This window comes from Argiope bruennichi, chromosome 2 (assembly GCF_947563725.1).
Source record: "Argiope bruennichi chromosome 2, qqArgBrue1.1, whole genome shotgun sequence".
NCBI classification, from domain to species: Eukaryota; Metazoa; Arthropoda; class Arachnida; order Araneae; family Araneidae; genus Argiope; species Argiope bruennichi.
The window spans coordinates 128659588-128680158 of NC_079152.1; the positions used below are offsets into that span (position 1 = coordinate 128659588).

Genomic DNA, 20571 nt, shown 5'->3' on the forward strand with positions numbered 1-20571 from the left:
GAGAGAGAGAATTAAAATAGGATATAAAGAGTAGTTGAAAGAAACACTTTTATGCTTTTACAGAATTTTATAATTCAAGATTGATATGTTAAAGAAATAGAAAAAGAAAAAAAAAAAAGAGTCCAATATTTTCTGGAATGAATCTCTTTCTTTCTTACAGAATCCTGAAGTTCTTGTAGCTCATTTTGCAAATTGCTGATTCTGTTGATTATTTCAGAAAAAATAATAGTCTGGAAAGAAGCAGAGTACATTCCACTGAAATCAGAATTTATATAATTTTGCTTAGTAATCAATTCTCTTGCATTTATATACTTAACTAAATGACATGTGTTTTCAAAACTTAAATATATATATATATTTCTTATATATAGCATTCAATTTATCAAATTAAGAGCACTTTTAATAAAATACATCAATTATATATATATATTATAACAGTCAATAAGAAAATTGGATTTTTAGTAGTTAGTAAAGGATTTATTTACTAAATAAATCTTTAAGAAATTTATTCACTTCCACCTAAGTTTAGCATTATAGCAGTTGTTATTTTTGCAACAGGAATTTGTTTACTTACATTAATTAAATTTAGATAAAATTTTGTAGAAAAATGCAATGTAATATTCATGTAAACATTTTAAAACCTTCTAAGCATATTCAAAATTATCAGAAATTTCATCAAATGTGAATAAAGTAAATTAGAAATGCACTCATGTTTTTGTTTGATTGTTTTTGATGGCAAATCGCTTACCGATTTCTTTTTCTTCGAATAGTTTTTCTACCAAATTACTGGAACAGCTATATTTAATAAATGGGCACACACTGAATGAATTCTTCAAAATGATCGGAGCATATCACCGACTTCGAAGGCTTGAAAAAATCTATACCAAAGCTATCAACCCAAGTCAGGATTGTTTAAAGGAAAATAAGAAAACATTTTATCATGACAGTCACTCTTGTGTTTCGCATCAAAGCATGCATCCATCAGCACAACAGTATTTCTTCTCTTAACACATAATAAGAGGAAAGAAAATAACTCAAAAATTATAACTTCAAATGTAAACAAAAAAATCCGCTTCATACTCGGCGGAGAAAGTTAATGGCAGACTAATCGACGAAAGCGGTGCGGATGAAACTTAAATGCCATGCGCGAATAGGTCATGACATGTGACTTTTACGTCACATGAATTGACCCCATTTGGAGATTAGGCATTTGAAGCAACCTACGGTTCGAGTCTCAAGATAAGCTAAAAGTTGAATAAAAGCTTATATATGTTAGAAATGCGCAATGGACACTGTAAGAAATCCAATTATTTTTTGACGCTGTAAGAAGCAATTAGAGTTAATTTAGGTAATATTTTTAGTATTGGTACCTAATTTGTACAATACATGGGCACTAAATTTCAATCTCAGAATCCAGTATAGACCAATATAATAAAATTCCTGAATTTTACACTGTTTCGGTTTTGCAATACAGTATTATTTTCGTCAAATATTATACAATATAGTGCGTTGTTTCATATTAGCACAAATGTTGGATATTAAGTTAAAATGCCTACCAATATTGTTACGATATCTGTATGATTTTGTACATAATTCAGAATATCGAATAAATTGTTGAGATATCTTGCATTATCTTGTGTATCATTATTGTGTGATATTAATTACTGGTAATTGAAATTTTATTGTATGTAGAAAAACAATTCATGAAATATTCGTCTTTCCTATCTATAACATCCATAATTTAGTTGACTCTTCCAGGAGGCAGAAGATTTGCCGCTGCATACCAATGGAAGCAAAAGCCAACTGTGTATAGTCAGAATTATATTTTACAGTATATTATATGCATATAGATTATAATTTTCTGAGCGATTCATCATATTTTCAACAATAATACATGTTTTAATATTAAAATGGACCTTTTAAAATTACATTCGGCGTTGTCATTAATCTTGCAGTTTACTGGTCTGAAATCTACCGAATTAATAAAACACTAAATATATTAAAAAATTTTCATTAATAAAGCTTTGTATGCATATATAATACCATTTATATTTTATATTTAATGAATTTAGGATACAAATTGTTCTGAAATGCTTTTTCAGGATAGTTTATATTTGTTAAAATAATTTGGTGGCAATAGTATAAATGGAATCGTTCATTTAAGCTAAGAAGAGAAGGGTTTGCGGTAGACAAGTCTTGTTTAACTTATTTGTGAGATGTTTTTGTTTTTTTAATATGTTACCACGATTGAAAATTTTTTTACAAATTCATTTATGAATCATTTTCATTGGAGTAGGCAGTTTTAACAACTAAAAAAAGTTTGTATTTTTAAGTTATTATCGTTTGTTTATGTTTTTTCTAGTATAATTCTTTTCATTGTGTGATGCTTATTCACGCTGCAACCATTGCGAAAATTTTGTTTTGAAATTTAAAAAAAATTCTCCTTTTGAATAATGTTGTTCTTTTGCAGTAAATAAGAGTGCAGGTATTTATCAACAAAATGCACTTTGGTCTGAATAATTTGGTGTACAAATTGGCAAACAGTGCATACTTAAGATTTTTATGACTTTTCAGTTATTTTTAACTGCATTTTTTATTATTTTAAATGAAATAAAGGGATTTAAGTGTGATTGGACATAATCAATGCATTTTATTTTGCAAATATGTTATTAATTTTGAATTTTTACAAATTGTCTTGAAATTAATGAGCTATGAAAGTATTTATCATTATTGTATATATCAGTCACATGTATTTCTATCTGTAATATGACTCTTTGTAAACTTTAACATACCCCAAGTTTTTATCGCAGAATATTTAGGATATACGTATTTTCAGACTTATCTGTTAAATGCTTATGAACTATGTATAAAGCTTTGAACTTACATTCATCTTATAGTAATAAATTTTACAATGTGCTCTTCTTTTTTATTTGTGTAATTTTAGAATTCATTTCAATAAGTGAATTACTTTCACATTTTATTGAATGAAGTTGAATATTTTAAATACAATATCAAAGAAGATGTTGCTCTTTCTTGTTAATATATGTTTAGGTAATTTTTAAAGCATGTTTCATGGATTTCTTTAGATGTGATTTTTTTAACTAATATTATTTTGAATAGTTTAATAAGTAGATATAAGTATCAAAATGTTAAATGTAATAAGCAGAATTTCTTAGAATGAAAAAAAAAAGTCTTATTTATAAAATTTTAATTGATAATTTCTTAACCCTTATTAAATATTCAGTTTATGCAAATTATTTAACAAGAATCGTTTTTGAGATATTTTAACTATTTTGATAATAAGCTGTTAATTCTGTCTTTCAGTGGGTTTCTAATGTTAATTCTAAACTTGATCTTCCACTATTAAGATATATTTTCATTTTCAAATATATAACAGAAACATATATTCTGTAATTTATGTTTACACTAAAATGTGTAATTGCATCGATTTCAATGGTACATAAAATTGCAGTATGAAAAATGTTTCCTACCAAATTTTAAAAGATTTGGGGTATAGTAATTAAAATTTGAGAATTTTCTTTTCTTAATTAAAGTCATAAATTTTAATTTATAAAGGAAAGCAAACAAAAGTTGCAATTTAATTCTTTTAAAGAGTTACAATTTTTAGTAACTGTTTTAATGTACCTAGTACTTTACCAAATTATAATCTAACAGTTTCTGCATAAAGTCTACAGTTTGATACTTACTCGATCCTAATTATTGTAAATTTTCAACTATAAGTATAACAAAAATCAAGAAATTCTTTAATGTTTTTCTGTTGGTAATTTATGCATAGTTCATTGAATGTATTAGAATTTTGATTTTGTCCCAGCTTTCTTTGACATCTAAATTTAAATGTTCTTTTTTGAAATTTTAGTTATTAATTTAAAGATATTTTGTAATGAAACTATAGAATTTGAAATTTTGAATATTTCAGAGGAAAAATTGATGTGGAAGTAATGAACACTTTAAAATTTATATAAATGTGAATTTTATGAAATCGTTTAAAATATTGTTACTTTTTTGGATTTGCCCATTTTATTTATTTCAAAATTAATAATATGCAACACTCATTCCTATTCTTACTTTTAATTCCTTAATATATGACTTTTTATAACACTTTAAATATGTATTAATATGCATAATTCATTTTAAGAATTTTCTTTTGATAAGTATATTTAATTCTACAGAATTATTTTATACCCAGTATGTTGTTTATAAATTCTAATAAGGTCCGCATAAAAAAAAAATGCATATTTGCTTTATGAAAAATTTAGATTGTAAATATCAAACTTTGGGATTACAAAATATGCATATTTTTATAAAATAATCAAATGTTTGAATAACAATCACCTCTTTACATATATCACAGAAAAGTAGTTGATTGTGTATAATTATGTCATGTTCTAGCATTGACAAAATTAACATGACTGATGCAGAGCGAGAATGTGTTTGTATGCATTTTTGTTATAAGAAACATTTGAAAGTAGTAAGAAATTATATAATTTATTTTTGGTTTTCTATAATTATCTAAAACCCATAAAATCTGATAAGTTGAAATTTGATTCTAGAAAAAGTGAGATATTAAATGTTATCTTTTAATGGATAGTGTTTATTAACCAATAACCAGCTTCTAAAGTTTTTATGGAATATTTCATTGTTAATTAAAGAACTAAAATGTAATGAAAATCTTTTTAGAACAGAAAAATATTATGATTCAATTCTACTTTTGTATATATATAAATTTTTTATTTTAAAAAAATGAAGCATTTTTTATTGATTTCTCTGTTTTTTGTATTTTGGAACATTTTTTCCCTTTACACCTTATACAAGTTAAATTTCTTCAAACTGTATGTACAGTGGCTCAAACAATTGAGAGTACAACTTACTTTTACTTGATAAATCCAACTTTCATCATAAATAACACATTACCGAGAAGCACAAACATGTTTTTATTTTTACGCATAATGAATGGTTTAATTTAAAGTAAAAACTAAGAAAAACGAATGAAAACTTTCTAAATTGGAAAGTTTCAGAAGCATTTTAAATTAACATATGCAGATTTTTGCTCCAAAAAATTGAGAATACATCAATGAAATTTTTGTAATATCTCCCATACAAAGAAAGTGTCAGTATTTAGTTGTATGTCTTTTGGCTGTTATAATGGCATGTAAACATTGTAATACCGATTCGACCAATTTTTGGTGGTATCTTGAGATATTTTGCCCCATTCTTCTTGCAGCACTTGTTTTAAATGGGTTTTATTTCTAATTTTGTGTTTTTGGATCGCTGTTTGGAGTGTAGTCCACAGATTTTCAATCATATTGATGTCGGGGGACTGTGTTAATGTGTGTAACTTCTTTTTGCAATGAAAAAGACACCACATTTTGACATTTGCAGTGTATCTGGAGTCGTTGGCCTACTGGGAAATGAAATTTCTTTCTAAACTAAAATTTTTAGCACATTCCGTTAGATTGCTGCGAAGTATCTACAAGTAAACCATATGGAACAACTGAAATCACACAACAGAAATTTCTCAAATCGTAGGTAAATATGTAAGTGCTGGAACTGCATGAAATGTGATTAGACAAGCTGGATAAATAATTTGCATTGTTAGAAAAAAGAAAGAAAAAAAAATGTTCATCAGCTTGCAATCAGAAAAAACATTTGGAGTTTTGAAAGAGTCATCAATTGAAGACCAATAACTTTTGAAAGAAAGTTATAGTGATTAAAGTAAATTCAAAATTTTTGGCAGTGACAGCCGTCGCGTCGTATGGATATAGCCCAATACTGTTTTGGATCCAAAAAAATTTACGTCCTACAGTTAAACACTGTGGTGACTCTGTCATGATTTGGGGTTGTATGCTACATCCGGAGTAGGAAATTTAGTTTTCATAGATGGCATTATGAACCATATGTTTTACTTGGATATACTTCGCAGTAATTTAAAGGAAAGTGCTAAAAATTTGGGTTTAGACGAAAATTTCATTTCGCAGTAGGCCAACGACTCCAAATACTCTGCATTTAATGTCAAAATGTGGTGTCTTTTTCATTGCAAAGAGAAGTTACGCACACCAATACAATCTCCCAACATCAATATCATTGGAAATCTGTGGGCCACACTTGAAACAGCGGTCCAAAAACATAAAATTAGAAACAAAACCCATTTAAAACAAGTGCTGCAAGAAGAATGGGGCAAAATATCTTCAGATACCATTAAAAATAGTCGAATCGGTACTACAACGTTTAGAGGCCATTATGAAAGCCAAAAGACAGGCAACTAAATATTGACACTTCCTTTGTATGCGAGATATTACAAAAATTTCATTGGTGTATTCGCAATTTTTTGAGACAAAAATATGCATATGTGTATTGAAAATGCTCCTAAACTTCTCAATTTAAAAGTTTTTCATTTTTTTTTTTAAATTCTTACTTTAAACTAAACCATTTGTTATGTGTAAAAATAAAAACATGTTTGTGCTTATTGGTAATGTGTTATTCATATTGAAAGTCGGATTTTTATCAAGTAAAAGTAAGGTTTTACTCTCAATTGTTTGAGCCACTGCATATAATGTATAAAAAGTATCCATTAGAGAAAATGAACTATTTTTAAATATATGATAAGATATATTCTCAATCCAAATAGAAAATTTTATTTAAAATACTTAATTTTAATATTTAAAAATAAAAATATATTGTATGATTAAAAGTACCCATGTTAAAACTAGATTGTTGATGCTGAATATAAAACCATTAAAAATGTATATATTTACATTTGTTATTATAAAATATTTATTGTAATAATACTTTAAAACCAATATTAAAAATCCTAAAATACAGATCAATACTGGCATCAGCATAACCTAGTTTATGTTCCTAGCAAGCAACCTTTTATTTCTAGCAAATTATACATCTTCTAAGATTTTTCCCATAATTAGATATTTTATCACTATTGCTTTCATCAGAAAAATCCATAGTTAATGCAGTCTTTTAGCCATGATGGTAAAAATGAAATTGAGGTAGATAAAACCCTTGATATCTTATATAAATTTTTACAGTAAGTGAGAGAATACATGTATAGAAACATGTACAGTATAGAAAGAATACATGTTTCTTTTTATAGTTGTTAGCATGTGTTTTTAGTTTACACTCACAAAAGTACAGTAATTCACATACACTTGTACAGCCATAATATGTATGAGAGAAATATTAATGTATATAATGTATAAGAACAATTTTAACAAACATTGGAATTATTATTATGAAAAAGTTAGGTTCAATTTTTGAAACACAATTTATCATTCTTCGTGTAGATGGAATTTGGCTGTAATGCAAAGATATAATGACCTAAGAAGAATTTAGCACATATGCATAATTTGTCCAGAATGGGTTAAATTATTTTCCTTTTTTTTTTTTTTTTTGTACAAATACACATTTTTACATGAATGAATGCCCTCATCTTTTATATATTTTTCTTAATGTATTGTTTTAAATTCTTTTTATATATTCATCAGAGGCAGGCTTCAAATTAGGAGCTGTGTATGTCCACTGGGCTAAAACATGATCACGAGTAGGTGTATAAAAAAAATGTTACTAGCATAGAAATCTAACTGTAAGCTATTTAAAAAGATTAATTATTAATCATTAGCAGAAAAATCCATAGTTAAACCACTCCTGAATGTACACGTTTCTTCCTCGAAAAATTAAAGTAATCTTTTAGTCATGACTACAGAAATCAAGTTCAGATAGATAATATCAATAGGGGAGGAAAAAATGTGCATGATAATTTCATTATGTTCACGTTGGTATTGCATTGTTTATGAACATTGAATATATAATTAATGGTATGCAGAAACATTCTGTGTAGCCATGAGTCATAATAAATAAATAAAAAAATAAACATTGAAATAAAATAATTTAAAACGAAAATTAGCCTTGAATATGCCGTTAGCCTGAATTTAAGTTAAAAGTGGTTTGAAATACAAAGCTGAATTGATCAGTGTATAAAAGAGTGGAATATTTTGTACTGACTGTAGCCAAAAAATAATTAAGTCTGCTATTGATATACAAGAGCCTCAATGAATTGATGTGACTATTTTTATGACTTATTTGATATAATCTATAAAATCTAAAAGCTTTTTATTTTTTTGATGACTATTACATTTTTATTAAAAAATTTGAATCAGAATGATGATTTGCTTCATAATTTTTAAGATTTAAATATCATTATTGAAATTGGTTTATGCTGAATCAATTTTCTGTCTGCTAATTTGATAAACTTCTGATGAAATCTGATTTTTTTTTAAAAACTTTTATTTTGGTCAGAATTAAAACTGATGGTATTTGTGTATTAATTGCTAGAAAATTTTTTCGAATATGTCTTGTTTATTGCAACCAGCAGTGAATGACAAAAATTGTCTTGTTAATCTATTAACTATGTCTACTGATGATGTTCAGTTAAATGTAGAATTCAGTAGTGACATATAGTTAAGCTTAACTTTTGCCTAGTATATAGTTAATATGCAAATACCAAGTTGATAAGGAAAAACAACTTGGAACTAAAGAAATCTGTATTATAATTAGAATAATAGTTTAAATTGGATCCATTTAGAATTAAATCATCAGTACAAAAATAAGAGTTTCTGGGAGTTTGTACCTGTAATTGTTTTTGTATACAAGTCAAGTAAGGTGCTGTTTAATCCTTATTTTTAAATTTAGCTCTAAATTTTTTAAGGAAATATGTTTGAAACTTATTGTAGTTGTGTAAATACTTTTGAATAATTGGAAAGACTGTTGAAAATGAATTACCATATCTGAGAGAATGGAGATTATTAAGCAAATCTTTTTTGTGATGAAGTTATGATTCACACTTCCATTTTTTATGGCGATTTTCATTCGAATGTGCATAAATGACAGAAATAATTCTTGTATATTTAACTTTACAAGTGAAAAAGGCAGTAGTGTAATTTTTTTTTTCTATTCAAAATAGCACAAGTGCAGTTAATGCAGTTAATAAGCACAAAATAGTTTTGTGCTTATTAACTGCCTTTTTATGTGATGTAAATTAAAACAAATTTATATGAAAATAGATGAAAAAAAATTATATCTTGGTTCTAAATACTAATAAATGCTTAGTTGTGGATATATGATATTTTAGAAATATTACTATTATATAACATGAATTTTTGTAAATACTAAGGTGTGTTTATGAAATTTGAATGATTGTTGTTACATTAAAATATTTAAAATTACTGGTTATATACGACACGTATATTTGTCCGAATACTCTTATCGTGAAGAAAATTACAGTGTGTATATGTTATTGCATAATATAATTATTTTATGTAACGATGTCTGTCTAATTATGGTTCTATTAATATAAACTGAACCTCATAATTAACTAGAAATGTTGCTAGAAGATTAAATCAGGTTTTATATTTTATGAATTTTGAATTTAGTTGGGTTTTAAAATATTTATGAAAAAATTATTTATTTTCCATTAATCTTAGTTAAATTTTGTTAAAGGGCATGAGAAACTTAAGTGTATTTTTGAAATAATAGTAAACATAAAATTATTCATTTATCATGTTGTCTGTTTATTAAAAATTATACCAATAAAATTCAGTTGTATAGTTCTTATAACAAAAGTGTATTCTGCAAAACTTACTCAATATTTCAATCTTATTAGATTAATATGTATGCTTGTGACATTTAATGACATTGTCTGATGTAACCATATTTAGTATTTTGTATTGATGAAGTTTACAAAGCTTTAACAACAACAAAAAAAAAAGAATCTATTCTGTATGCATTCATTTGTTGTATATCATGCATAGAAATTTAGTAAAGATATTCCTCTTTATTTTAATTAATATTTTTCTATATTTTTATTTGAAAAGCTTTAATTTTTTATTATTTCATGGTTACTGAAAAGATAAAAGGGGCACTTGTAAAAAGAGAAAACATTTATTTTCATACTATTTCTTAATTTTTGAAGAAATTTATTCGTTTACTTGATAAATTTTGGATATTTTTCTTCTCAGTTAAATTGGCAATATATTAATTGTGTAAACTGAACTTTATCAATGAATGTTGCTTTCCCTCTTTTTTTTATTTATTATTATTTGTTAAGCACACACTCAGTCATTCAAAATCGATGAACAAATTAGTGGCAAAATAGTAGCCCTTTTCTTTGACATCAGTATTAATTTTTATTAATTGATGAATTTTTTACATGAATTTTTATTAATTTCATTTATTAGAGCTTTCATTTTATTATCAATTGTTTTCCTCCTAAACAATAAATGATTTTAGATTCAAAAGAAGCTCTGGGAAATGAGCTATAATTGGTTAATTTTATTGAACAAATTTTTATGAATAAATAATTCTTTTAATAGCTTGTAACATGCTTGTAAAATTCTATTTTGTGAAAATTCTGATCTTATTCAATAACTTAAATTTCAAAATTGGCTAGCTTTTAAATATCTTATTTATAAATCGTTTGAATTTTGGCAGTGTACAGAATTTTATATCTTGTATGCCATTAACTTGTTCATATTTATACAATTTTTCATGGTTTAAAATAAACTAGTCTTTGATTGTAAAAGTTGTATAAGCTAATCATAAGCTATAAAGTTGCCTTTAATAGTAAATTCTGAATTGATATATATATTCTTTTATGTGTATGTTTTAAAAAAGAGATCGCATTTATCAGTCATTAATATTTGAATCCTGCTCAACACTTTTATATTATAAATCTTTTGGTTTATTACTGTTAATAGCAATACCAATTTTAAAAAGTATCTTCACAATGTTTAGAATGATGTGATGTGCACTTTCAGATTGAGAAAATTCGGGTTATTTCATGCATTAAATGTACAATAGGCAAGCTATTTTTGGGCATCCATTGCGAAATATGAGTATTCATCCCTTCTCTTTATAGAATTGATGCTGTTGCAAATTCATCTTGCTACAACTTAAATGAAGGAATGAATGAAAAAGCAAAAACATAGGATAAATTAAAATAAGAAAAATAAAATGCCCCCCCCCCTTCACAATAGTATTGCATGCAGATCTACAGGGAATAATAATAATAAAAAAAAAGAAAGAAAACAAAATGAAGATTTTTAAAATACAGTTAAAGATAATGATATTGGAAAGTTTGTTGTAATTGATACTATTAAAATTTTATTTGTACAAAAATAATTTTCTGAAAATAAAGTTATTTTCACAACTATATTGATAAAGTAATCATCTTCTATTGCATTGTAATGTACAAGATCAGAAAGATATACTAAAGTAATAATACTAAGATGGAAGATGAGATGTTCCTCCACCACTTCTTTTGAAATCATCTCCAAATAAAAACTTTGAACTCTTCAAGAATACTGTTGCAGTTATTCTTGTTAGGCAATAATATTCCTGTAATTACTGGGCATTTTTAAAAATATAAAGTGACATTAGAATAGTTCATGCAACGATTTAAGTTTTAATTCTCACTTAATTTTTTTTTTTTTTTTTTTAATTCTGAAGTTTGTCAAACTATGCTATATTTACAAAACAAATTTCATTAGAATAGAGATTTTCTCTACTTAATGAGGCATTGATATATTTTTTTTTGATTATTAGAAACAATTACATTAGAAAATGCACATTAAAGATCATTTAAAATATCATTAAATATTAAGATTTTTCAAAAATTAATATTAAAATTTAAAATGCTTTGAGTCACTATTGAGTCTACTTGTTCACCAAATTTCATTCTATAAGTGCAATAGATTCTGAAATTAATTCACACATGCATACAAATACTTCCAATTAGAAAAAATGTGAATGTATTAGATAAATTTTATTTATTTTTTTGTCTAACCACTGGAATTTTTACAGGCATGATGGAAAATTTTTGTTCATACTGCAGTGTGATGGTCTCATCCGAGACCGAATTGATTGAGCATTGTAATTCTGAAACTCATCAACTCATTATTATGAGTGACGAAGGACGTGAATGGAAGTTCAGGGCTCCTCCTAGAGGTGTCGGCTCTGATCAGTATGTTTTGTGCAACTCGTAAGTGTTTTCTTTATCTTTTAATATTTATATATTTTCATTTTTTTTGATCGATGAGGGGGAAAATTTCATATCTCTAAGGATATGCAATATTGTAATAAATTTGAAGTAATATACAATTGATAAAAATAGTTTAATTTTCACTAGAAATTAAAATATAACTTGCTAAATGCTAAATTATTATAATCAAATAGCTTTAAAGTTAAAAATATTTTTAAAGTAAAAAGATTGATAATTTTTTTAAATAAACATTGATCATTTTACATGATCATTTTAAATAAACAACTTTTTGTATTTGATCAAATTTCTGAAACCTTAAGAATCTTTAATCTGGAGAATTTTTTTTCAAGAAATAGTATGTTCTGAATTATCAGTTTCTGTATAATTCTCTAGATGAAAAATGAGAAACACTTTTGGCTGCTTAGAGAGTTAAAATCTTAAATTTCTGTAAAAATGACTGATGCATATTCATTAATTCATTTTTGTTTGTAATTCATTTACTTTAAAGGAAGATTGTCTGTAAAATTTTTATTTCACTACCAGTATGTATATTTGATTAAAATATGCAGCCCAGAGTTTATTCTTTCTCTCTCCCCCACCCAAAATTATGTAATTAGAAATCAAGTGAAATTCTAACCTTTTTCAGCAAAAGTATTGCATATAATTGATTTTTACATCTTATTAAATAATTTTAAAAATTTCAGTTATATTCACAAAATATTCATGAGATCTTCCCGTGTAATTATTGACTAATTTTTTAAAACTATTTTTAAACATGCTTTTACTAATGCTTTCCATTGTTTTAATGAAATTCAGGAAGTTTTCGTTATTTCATTAATATTTGAATTTTTTGCTTAAAGTCCAGAAAGAAAGAAATATATATATATATATTTAAGAATGAATGTTTTCAAATCATGAATTTATTATGAAGCTTCAAAGTTGCATATATTAGTAGTTCAAATTTTCATGTAATTTTTGTATCATAAACAAGAAGAAAAGAAAAAATATAAACTTAAAAAAAATCTTGAAAATTTGTTAATTTCTTTTTTTAAGAGGGATTACTTTGTTCTGAAATCACTTTTGTAGAGAAAAAGATCTTCAGTTTTATCCAAAGTGAAATTTGCAAATGTATAGGTTAATTAATTTACTTAATTTTTTTTATATTTTTAAAATGATTTGAACAGTTAGGTGATTTTCATTTACATATATTTTATTTCCTCAAAATATTTTTATGACCATATTAATAACTTTTTTTCTTTACTTCATAACTGTAATAAATTTTATCATGTTGTAATGTAAAATATTACTGATGATGAGGTTGAAGTATACACATATTACACACTTTCATGGTGTGAATATTAGCCTATTTGTGTTTTGTTGTGTACAGATTTGTATCACAATTGTTTATTGCAAATGGAAGTTTATTATTCTTTTTTCCTTTATTTGTATTATCAATCATACTTTCTTAGAACATAATTAAAATAATACTAGTCTAATTCAAATCAGTAAATCCCTATTCTCCTTCGTCTTCCTCCCCACCAAAAAAAAAAAGTTAAAAGGCTTTAAAAAATTAAACTAGAAGCATAATCAGTATTCAAATCAAACCAAAAATTAAGATCATTCAAATTATTTTTAACTTTAAAGGTGAATATCAGTTTTCAAAATAAGATGGAAAAAGTATTTTTTAAACATTTGCCACTAAAACTTGCTATTTCCAAGTTTGCAAAGTCTTTTAATTTTATTTCCTGAAGGAAGAAAACAAAAAATATTAAGTTTACTTTGGTTTGAAACTTCCAATTATTGTGTTTGTCGCTGAATGCTCCCTTTAATTTGCTGTTTTATTTACATAACTCAATTTCAAATGTCTGTTGCACTTTAAATTGTAAAATTTAAAGTTTTTATTTTCATTATTTTAAAGTTAAAAACATTAATCTAACCATTAACCATTTGACAAATCTTTTGAACATATTCTATACTTGAATAAACTGTAATGTAATCACTTTTGAAATTTTTGTAGGTTTTCTAAAACTGGAAAATGTAGATTTGCAGCCCTTTGTTGTGATGCTCATGGAGAAGAAGAGTTAGAAGAATGGAAAGAAAGGTTTGATTATAGACAAATGAAACTTCAAAGAGCTAAAGATTGTCAGTTACAAGGAAGGCAATATTCAGAATTGCTGCTAGAAAAATGGCTGACTGCTCCCAACCCTAGTATGATTATGACAGAACATTTAGATTCTGTTGTATTGAATGTGGAACCTGATACAAATTTAACTGTTCCTGAAAAAAATTGCTGTAGGGAATGGACTTTTCGACTTTCAGTGAAGGTAATATATTTATAATGTAAAATCATCTCTGCATTGCATGATTTATTTTTCAATAACACTTGATTTTTGGCATATTAATGTTGCCATGACATGAAAAAAAAAAAAAACTACAATTATTAACATTTTGTTCAGCAAATGTTCCATTTGTGCCAGTATCCATGTAACAAGTTTACTCTTTGATCTGTATCTGCCAGTAATAACTGATGAAGTACATTTATCTCATATAGATATAGTTAATATTTTGTGCCCATTCCATGAATTAGGAATTCTAAAATCTTTGTAGTTCTTACTACTTCCCAAATACTGTTATTCCTTTTTGTTATTTTGGCTGTCTCTTCTGACATTTTTTACAACATAGGGATGAAGGATGATCTGTGAGTTCAGGGAAGGTACTCCAAACACCCTGTTTTTGCAACACAGCAATTTAGTATCCCGTTCAATGAAATAGAACTTTTTGTGCCTTTATCTGAGCGAAACTTTTACAATGCAATAGTTGTAGTTTCACCATTCTTGTAGAAAAGATTAACCATCACCCTTGATCTGTAAATGACAAATTTGTTTCCAGTCAGGCATTTTATTGTTAATTTAATTTGTATAAAATATAAGATGTGTGAGCACATTTTATTTAAAATTGAAATAATTTTTTATATGTATGGGAAAAAGTATCCATTTTTCATTTGATGGTATTTGCACTAATCAAAATGTTTTTCACACATTACTTCTATTATTATGAATTTTCAAAGTATATATGAAATTACTACATATGCTTTGCTTCATTATACTTAATATTTTATGACAGAATACCTTTATTAGATATTTTTTTTGGTTTGTGTTTCTTATAGTTAATTGTAAAGACTACAGAAGTTATGCAATTTATGTAGGTTTGCTTTGCAAAATAGGTGGAAAAAGTTACAAGAGAGGTTTGCTTCTGTGATGTCTTTGGTATTTATAAAATTGACAATAAGAAACATGCTTATGGAGCTGAGTAGATTTTGTTATTAATATTCAATCACAAATTAAAATACCATAAACAGATTCAATTTGCACTGATGAAAGCTGTGACAGTTTGGTCATGTGAAACTACATAGCATTAAAAAAAAAAAAGCCATTTCACGTCTGTCATTAAATTTATTTTATTACAATGTTTAATCTTTTATTTTTCTTTTTGACATAAATTTTGAAATTATATGTTTTAAGGTAAAATATTTAAATTAAGTTAAACATATAATTTTTTATGTATTCTCAACTTATAAACATACTTGTAAAGTTTTTGGATTGGAAAATTTCTTTCAAAATCTTTATAAAAAAGATTTTAGAAATAATTTATTATAAAGCTACATCCTTCAATCTTCTTTGTGTTCTAAGGATCTTTATCAGTTAGCAATTTCTTATCTTGTTATGATCCAATACTTGTTAATATTGATACTATAACTTTAGATACATACTTTATACTTGTTATATAAATTGAAAAGTTAATGTGTGCATAAAAATATTTGTTGATTATACAAAATTTTGAATTGTTAATGAAGAAAATACAAGTACATCAATCCTTAGAATTTAAATGGCAACTGCTCCAAAACAAATAATTTATTTTTTAAATGGTGAATAATCAGAAAAGTATGCAACTCTAAGAAATTATGCATTGAAATATAATTTAACTTTTATTAAAAAAAATGCTTTTTTTTGGAAATTATTTAAAATTAATGTATTAATTTCATAAATTATTTAATTAATTTATGTAAACTAAACATTTGAATAAATGTTTTTTTTTTTTTTTTCATTTGTACTAATGTTTACTTATATGTAATTATTTTCTAGATTTTTAAAATAGGACTGGAAGAATAAAATATTAATTTGATCTTAAATTTGAATTAAAATATATGTAAATATCTATTCCTTTGTTTTTATTATAATTGAATTTTTATTTGAAATTGATTTCAGGCCTCCTTAAGACATGTGGCTTTGTTGTTTGAAGCTAATCGTAATCATTTTCGTATCAGTTATTTAAAAACTCAACACACAGAATTAACTGATTTTGAATTGGGGCCGAATTGTCAAGAATGGAGTAGCACAGAAAATAGCCCATTCAGTGAAGAAAGCTATATTGTTAAGGTCTGTATTGTCTTGCTAAGTTTCTTATGTAATATCTTTCTATTATGAAATAGCAAATTTTTAGAACTGTTTTAATATGATTATTATAAAGTTAAAAGAATAAAGTGATATTAATTATTGCTGGTTTTATCTGATGGAATTTTTATATATCATGAAAATTCCATGTTCCAATTTTGTTACAAAATTGTAACAAAAGTGCTGTAAACATAAAGTATAGGATAAAAAAAAATAGTATACATATACCTTAATATCTAATAAAAATAAGGAAACAATTAAAATATGTTAGAATAAAGTGTAATAGTATACAGTTAGCATGAATGTTAATGGAATACTATATTACAGTCAGCTCAATATCTTTTTGTATTAAGCACCAAATTATCAAGATGATTTAGGGGAAGTCCATTTCACTTATCAGTGGATGTGTTTTGTGGATGTGGGGGGGGTGAACTATATCCTGCAATTCGTTAGCCAAGCAATAGAGTTTAAATTGAGGAAGAGTACTAATCATTCCAAATTTGTCATATCCTCTTCTTCAAGATATTTACAATCTTAGTATGATGAACACAATTCTAATAAATAGAGCCTGTCATGGTATTTCTTTGGACTTAGAGATCTGATTGAGGACCTAGATAAATCTACCTAAAGTAAGAAGTCTAGCAACACCATAATTTTGATATTCAGTGATATTTTCTTGCTTGTAAGGAATCCATGCTGCTCTTCAAGTGAAAACATGACATGAATCTGAATGCATTGAAAACCTGGATTTATCAGAAAAACTTGCTGCCCTATTGTAAAGGTGCCCAGTTTATGCTCTCTGCACATAATGAATTGGTGTTGATAAGGATCTGCTTGGGAGTGGAATATGTCTGACAGCTTGTGAGCATACAGATTATATTTTTCTAAATGTCTACTTATGATTTACTTAGATTTTTGATATCTGTGGCTGCTCACAGCCGTCAAGACATGCTTTGTAACTGTACTCCCCCCCCCCCCCTTCGGCTGTTATAATTAAATACTGCTATTTGTGTGTTTAGAAATGACTTATACCTGAAAGTCTGCTCATGTTTCTATCTTCTTGGAACTACCTACAAAGCCTAGATTTGACATTCAGCAATCTTGAATTCCTCAAATATATCTATTAGTGTATATTCATATTCTAAATGATCAATAATCCTGACATGTAAAACATCGTCAAGAGTGTTTTCTGAATCATAATTAATAGATTAAGACTTGGTTTGATTTATACATATTTTGTGCACTACCCGATATTGCCAAAAGGATTCCTTTTATACAATTCAGTGAATTATCTGTCCTTTTTGATGTCTTGCCAATACATCCTATTGGTTATTTCAACTTGAAACAGAAGCTTGCTATTCCTAAGGATATGTACAATTGCTCTCAAGCATACATATTTGCTCAAGTGTATGATTTCTTGAAATATTCTTAATTTATGAACGTGAGTGTAATAGGATATTTCTTAATCTTTTCTTGTTACTATCAGTAGAACATCCTTTAACTAGAACCATGAATAATCAATTTTAAATTAATTATAAGATGACATTGCTTTTTAAAAGAATATTAGGTAAAACTCATTATTAAAGTTTTTATTTAACTCTTACTAAACTATAAGACATTTAAAATCAATTAAAGTTTTATAAAGGAGCTATGAAGCAGTTCAAAAAAATGAATTGTTTTATAATTAGGGATAGTGATGAACTTTGTAAAGCCCCACTTTAAACATTTGATATTGGCCTTATGTTACTCAGTCATGCCACTGACTGGCGATCCATGATTGAAATCGGGAATCTTGTTCCTAGAAAGAATCATTATGTTCATCCATAAGGTGTGTAATATCATTAAAATTCCTTAAAAGATCTTTATTTTTAATGATCCACATAGAAGGGTCTTAAAAATCCCCTTTTTTTAATTAAAAAAAATTTCTTCTGAAGACGGAGGAAAACAGAATCCATTTACCCTTTCTATTGCTACATTTGCCATATTATATGAATATACTGTCTTTGTGGTGGTGTCTGATCTTTCTCTTCTGAATTGAAAGTGCTTCCAAAGATATTTGTAAAAGTTTTTACCTCACTTTAGGGAAATATTGATAATGTGGCAAAAATATATTCCTTCCACTGCTTTGGTTTTCCTTTCATAACCTTTTGCTTACGTAGATTGAAAAAAAATCTTTTTTCAAAAAGGATTTTGTGTATTTCCAGAAATATAAGTTTTTTTTTTATATGACTTTATTTTTGTTTTCCTGTTAATGGTTACATCATCTCTGTTTATATGGCTTAGTTATGTGGTGATGGGATGACTGCTGTAAATAAATACAAAAAAAAAAAAAAAAAAAAAGTTACATTTTTATGTAGCATTTTTGAAATTATGTTCTATTATTATTATTAACAATTATTTAAGTATTTTTACTCCAGGTAATTTAACACCTTTAATTTTTTTTTAACAGTAAGCCAGAAAAATTTATATTTTAAATCACTTTAGACTTTAAAAAGTGAATACTCTGGATGAGGAAGGCATGTGCAAATGGAAGTAAAATAGTATTAATTAGACCAGAAACATTAGCCCATTCAAAATATTGCCTATCTAGGAGAAATTGCAATACTTTAGCGAGATTTTTCATAAGAAACTTGGAAATAAAAAACAACCCTTCATTGTCGTGAAAAATATTCTTGTATTATTTTGTATCTACATTTCTGTAGTTTCTTGCCCAATATAAGGAATTACATTGAAATGCATAGTTCTATAATCAAAACTGTTCCATTAAAGTTAGAATTAATTTCTTGCTCTAAAGGTGCTTAAAATATGCAAATAAAGAGTTTTTTTAATATAAAATTTGATTAATCATTCTGCAAGAATAATTTAATAAACTTTGTTTTGAATAGAGAATCTAAATGAAAATTGGCATAAATATCAATAAACAATACCTCAAAATTGATGAGTCTATTATCTTCAATATGTAGCATTCAAATCAGAATGCTCAATCTATGTAATTCAGAATTTGACAACTTTTATTTGTTGAATATCGTCCAATCTGTTCTTCATATTGTGTTGATTTTAGTCATCCATATTTTAACAGAATGCTCTTGCTTCAATTAACATCGGTTATATAATTTTTGTATAATTATCCTTTAACATTTGTGAGTTGGTAGTTGGAACCTCTTCATTTGAACATTTTTGAATTTTTAAAAGAAACTAGATTTTCTCATTTTATTCCAATTTTTGCAAATCTTTAACTTTTGCTGATTTTGAACTTTATTCTATAATACTCTATTATATTTTTACTATCACATTTTCTCTTTGTCATTCAGTTTTAACTTTTACTCTCAGATTTTTATGACACATTGGCCATATTTGGTTCTTGTACCATAACATTCAAAATCATTTGATTATTAAAATGATTATAAAATGTTTTAACATTTATTGTATTTTGCATGAAAAGTGCCTTTACATATTAGAAGGAATTACCTATTCCATTCAAAGAAGGGGCACTAAATTTTCCACTTAGTGATGAGCATTATATGTGCATAATTGTTATATATATATATATATATATATATACTTTATAATATTACAATTTTTTTTTCCTGTGTGTATTCTATTAAACATTCAGAAATCATATTCCATGTTTATTTTTCAGGTTCGATTTGTTACTGCTATTTATGGTACTTTTAGGCAGGACCTAGTATTTGATTTTGGTTTTGAACCAGTTTTATTGAAAAAACTCTGTGTGGATGTTGTTTCCATATCAGATATGGAAAAGTTGCAACAAGCCAGAGAAGAGGTGGTTTCATACACAGAGCGATGGAGTAACACAGATGTCACAGTTATTCCTTTTGAAAATCGCCCTTATCCAATTGGGGAACAAGAAAAAAATCTATTATCTTGTTATCCACCTCCTAGTGGTCAAAAGTTCACTATGACGCAAAATGCTATGGAAAGCACATTAACGGAGAACAATTATTGTGCACGCCAACATGAGCTGTTAAACATAGAAGAAATGTCTCAATATGAATTATTATCTAGGTACGATTCTTTTATATATTAATATTTTTT

At 26.2% G+C, this 20571-nt stretch overlaps 1 protein-coding gene across 1 annotated transcript in view; it reads left to right on the top strand.

Annotated features, from left to right (window-relative positions):
- Nucleotides 1-2173: 2173 nt before the first annotated feature.
- LOC129957512 (probable helicase with zinc finger domain) overlaps nt 2174-20571 on the top strand; it is a 43821-nt gene continuing 25423 nt past the window's right edge. Inside the window, exons 1-5 of the mRNA XM_056069848.1 lie at nt 2174-2318; nt 11887-12064; nt 14082-14388; nt 16330-16500; nt 20156-20541. Of these exons, the coding sequence (XP_055925823.1) occupies nt 11889-12064; nt 14082-14388; nt 16330-16500; nt 20156-20541 (1040 nt within the window). The 5' untranslated portion in view covers nt 2174-2318; nt 11887-11888. The remainder of the gene's footprint in view (nt 2319-11886; nt 12065-14081; nt 14389-16329; nt 16501-20155; nt 20542-20571) is intronic.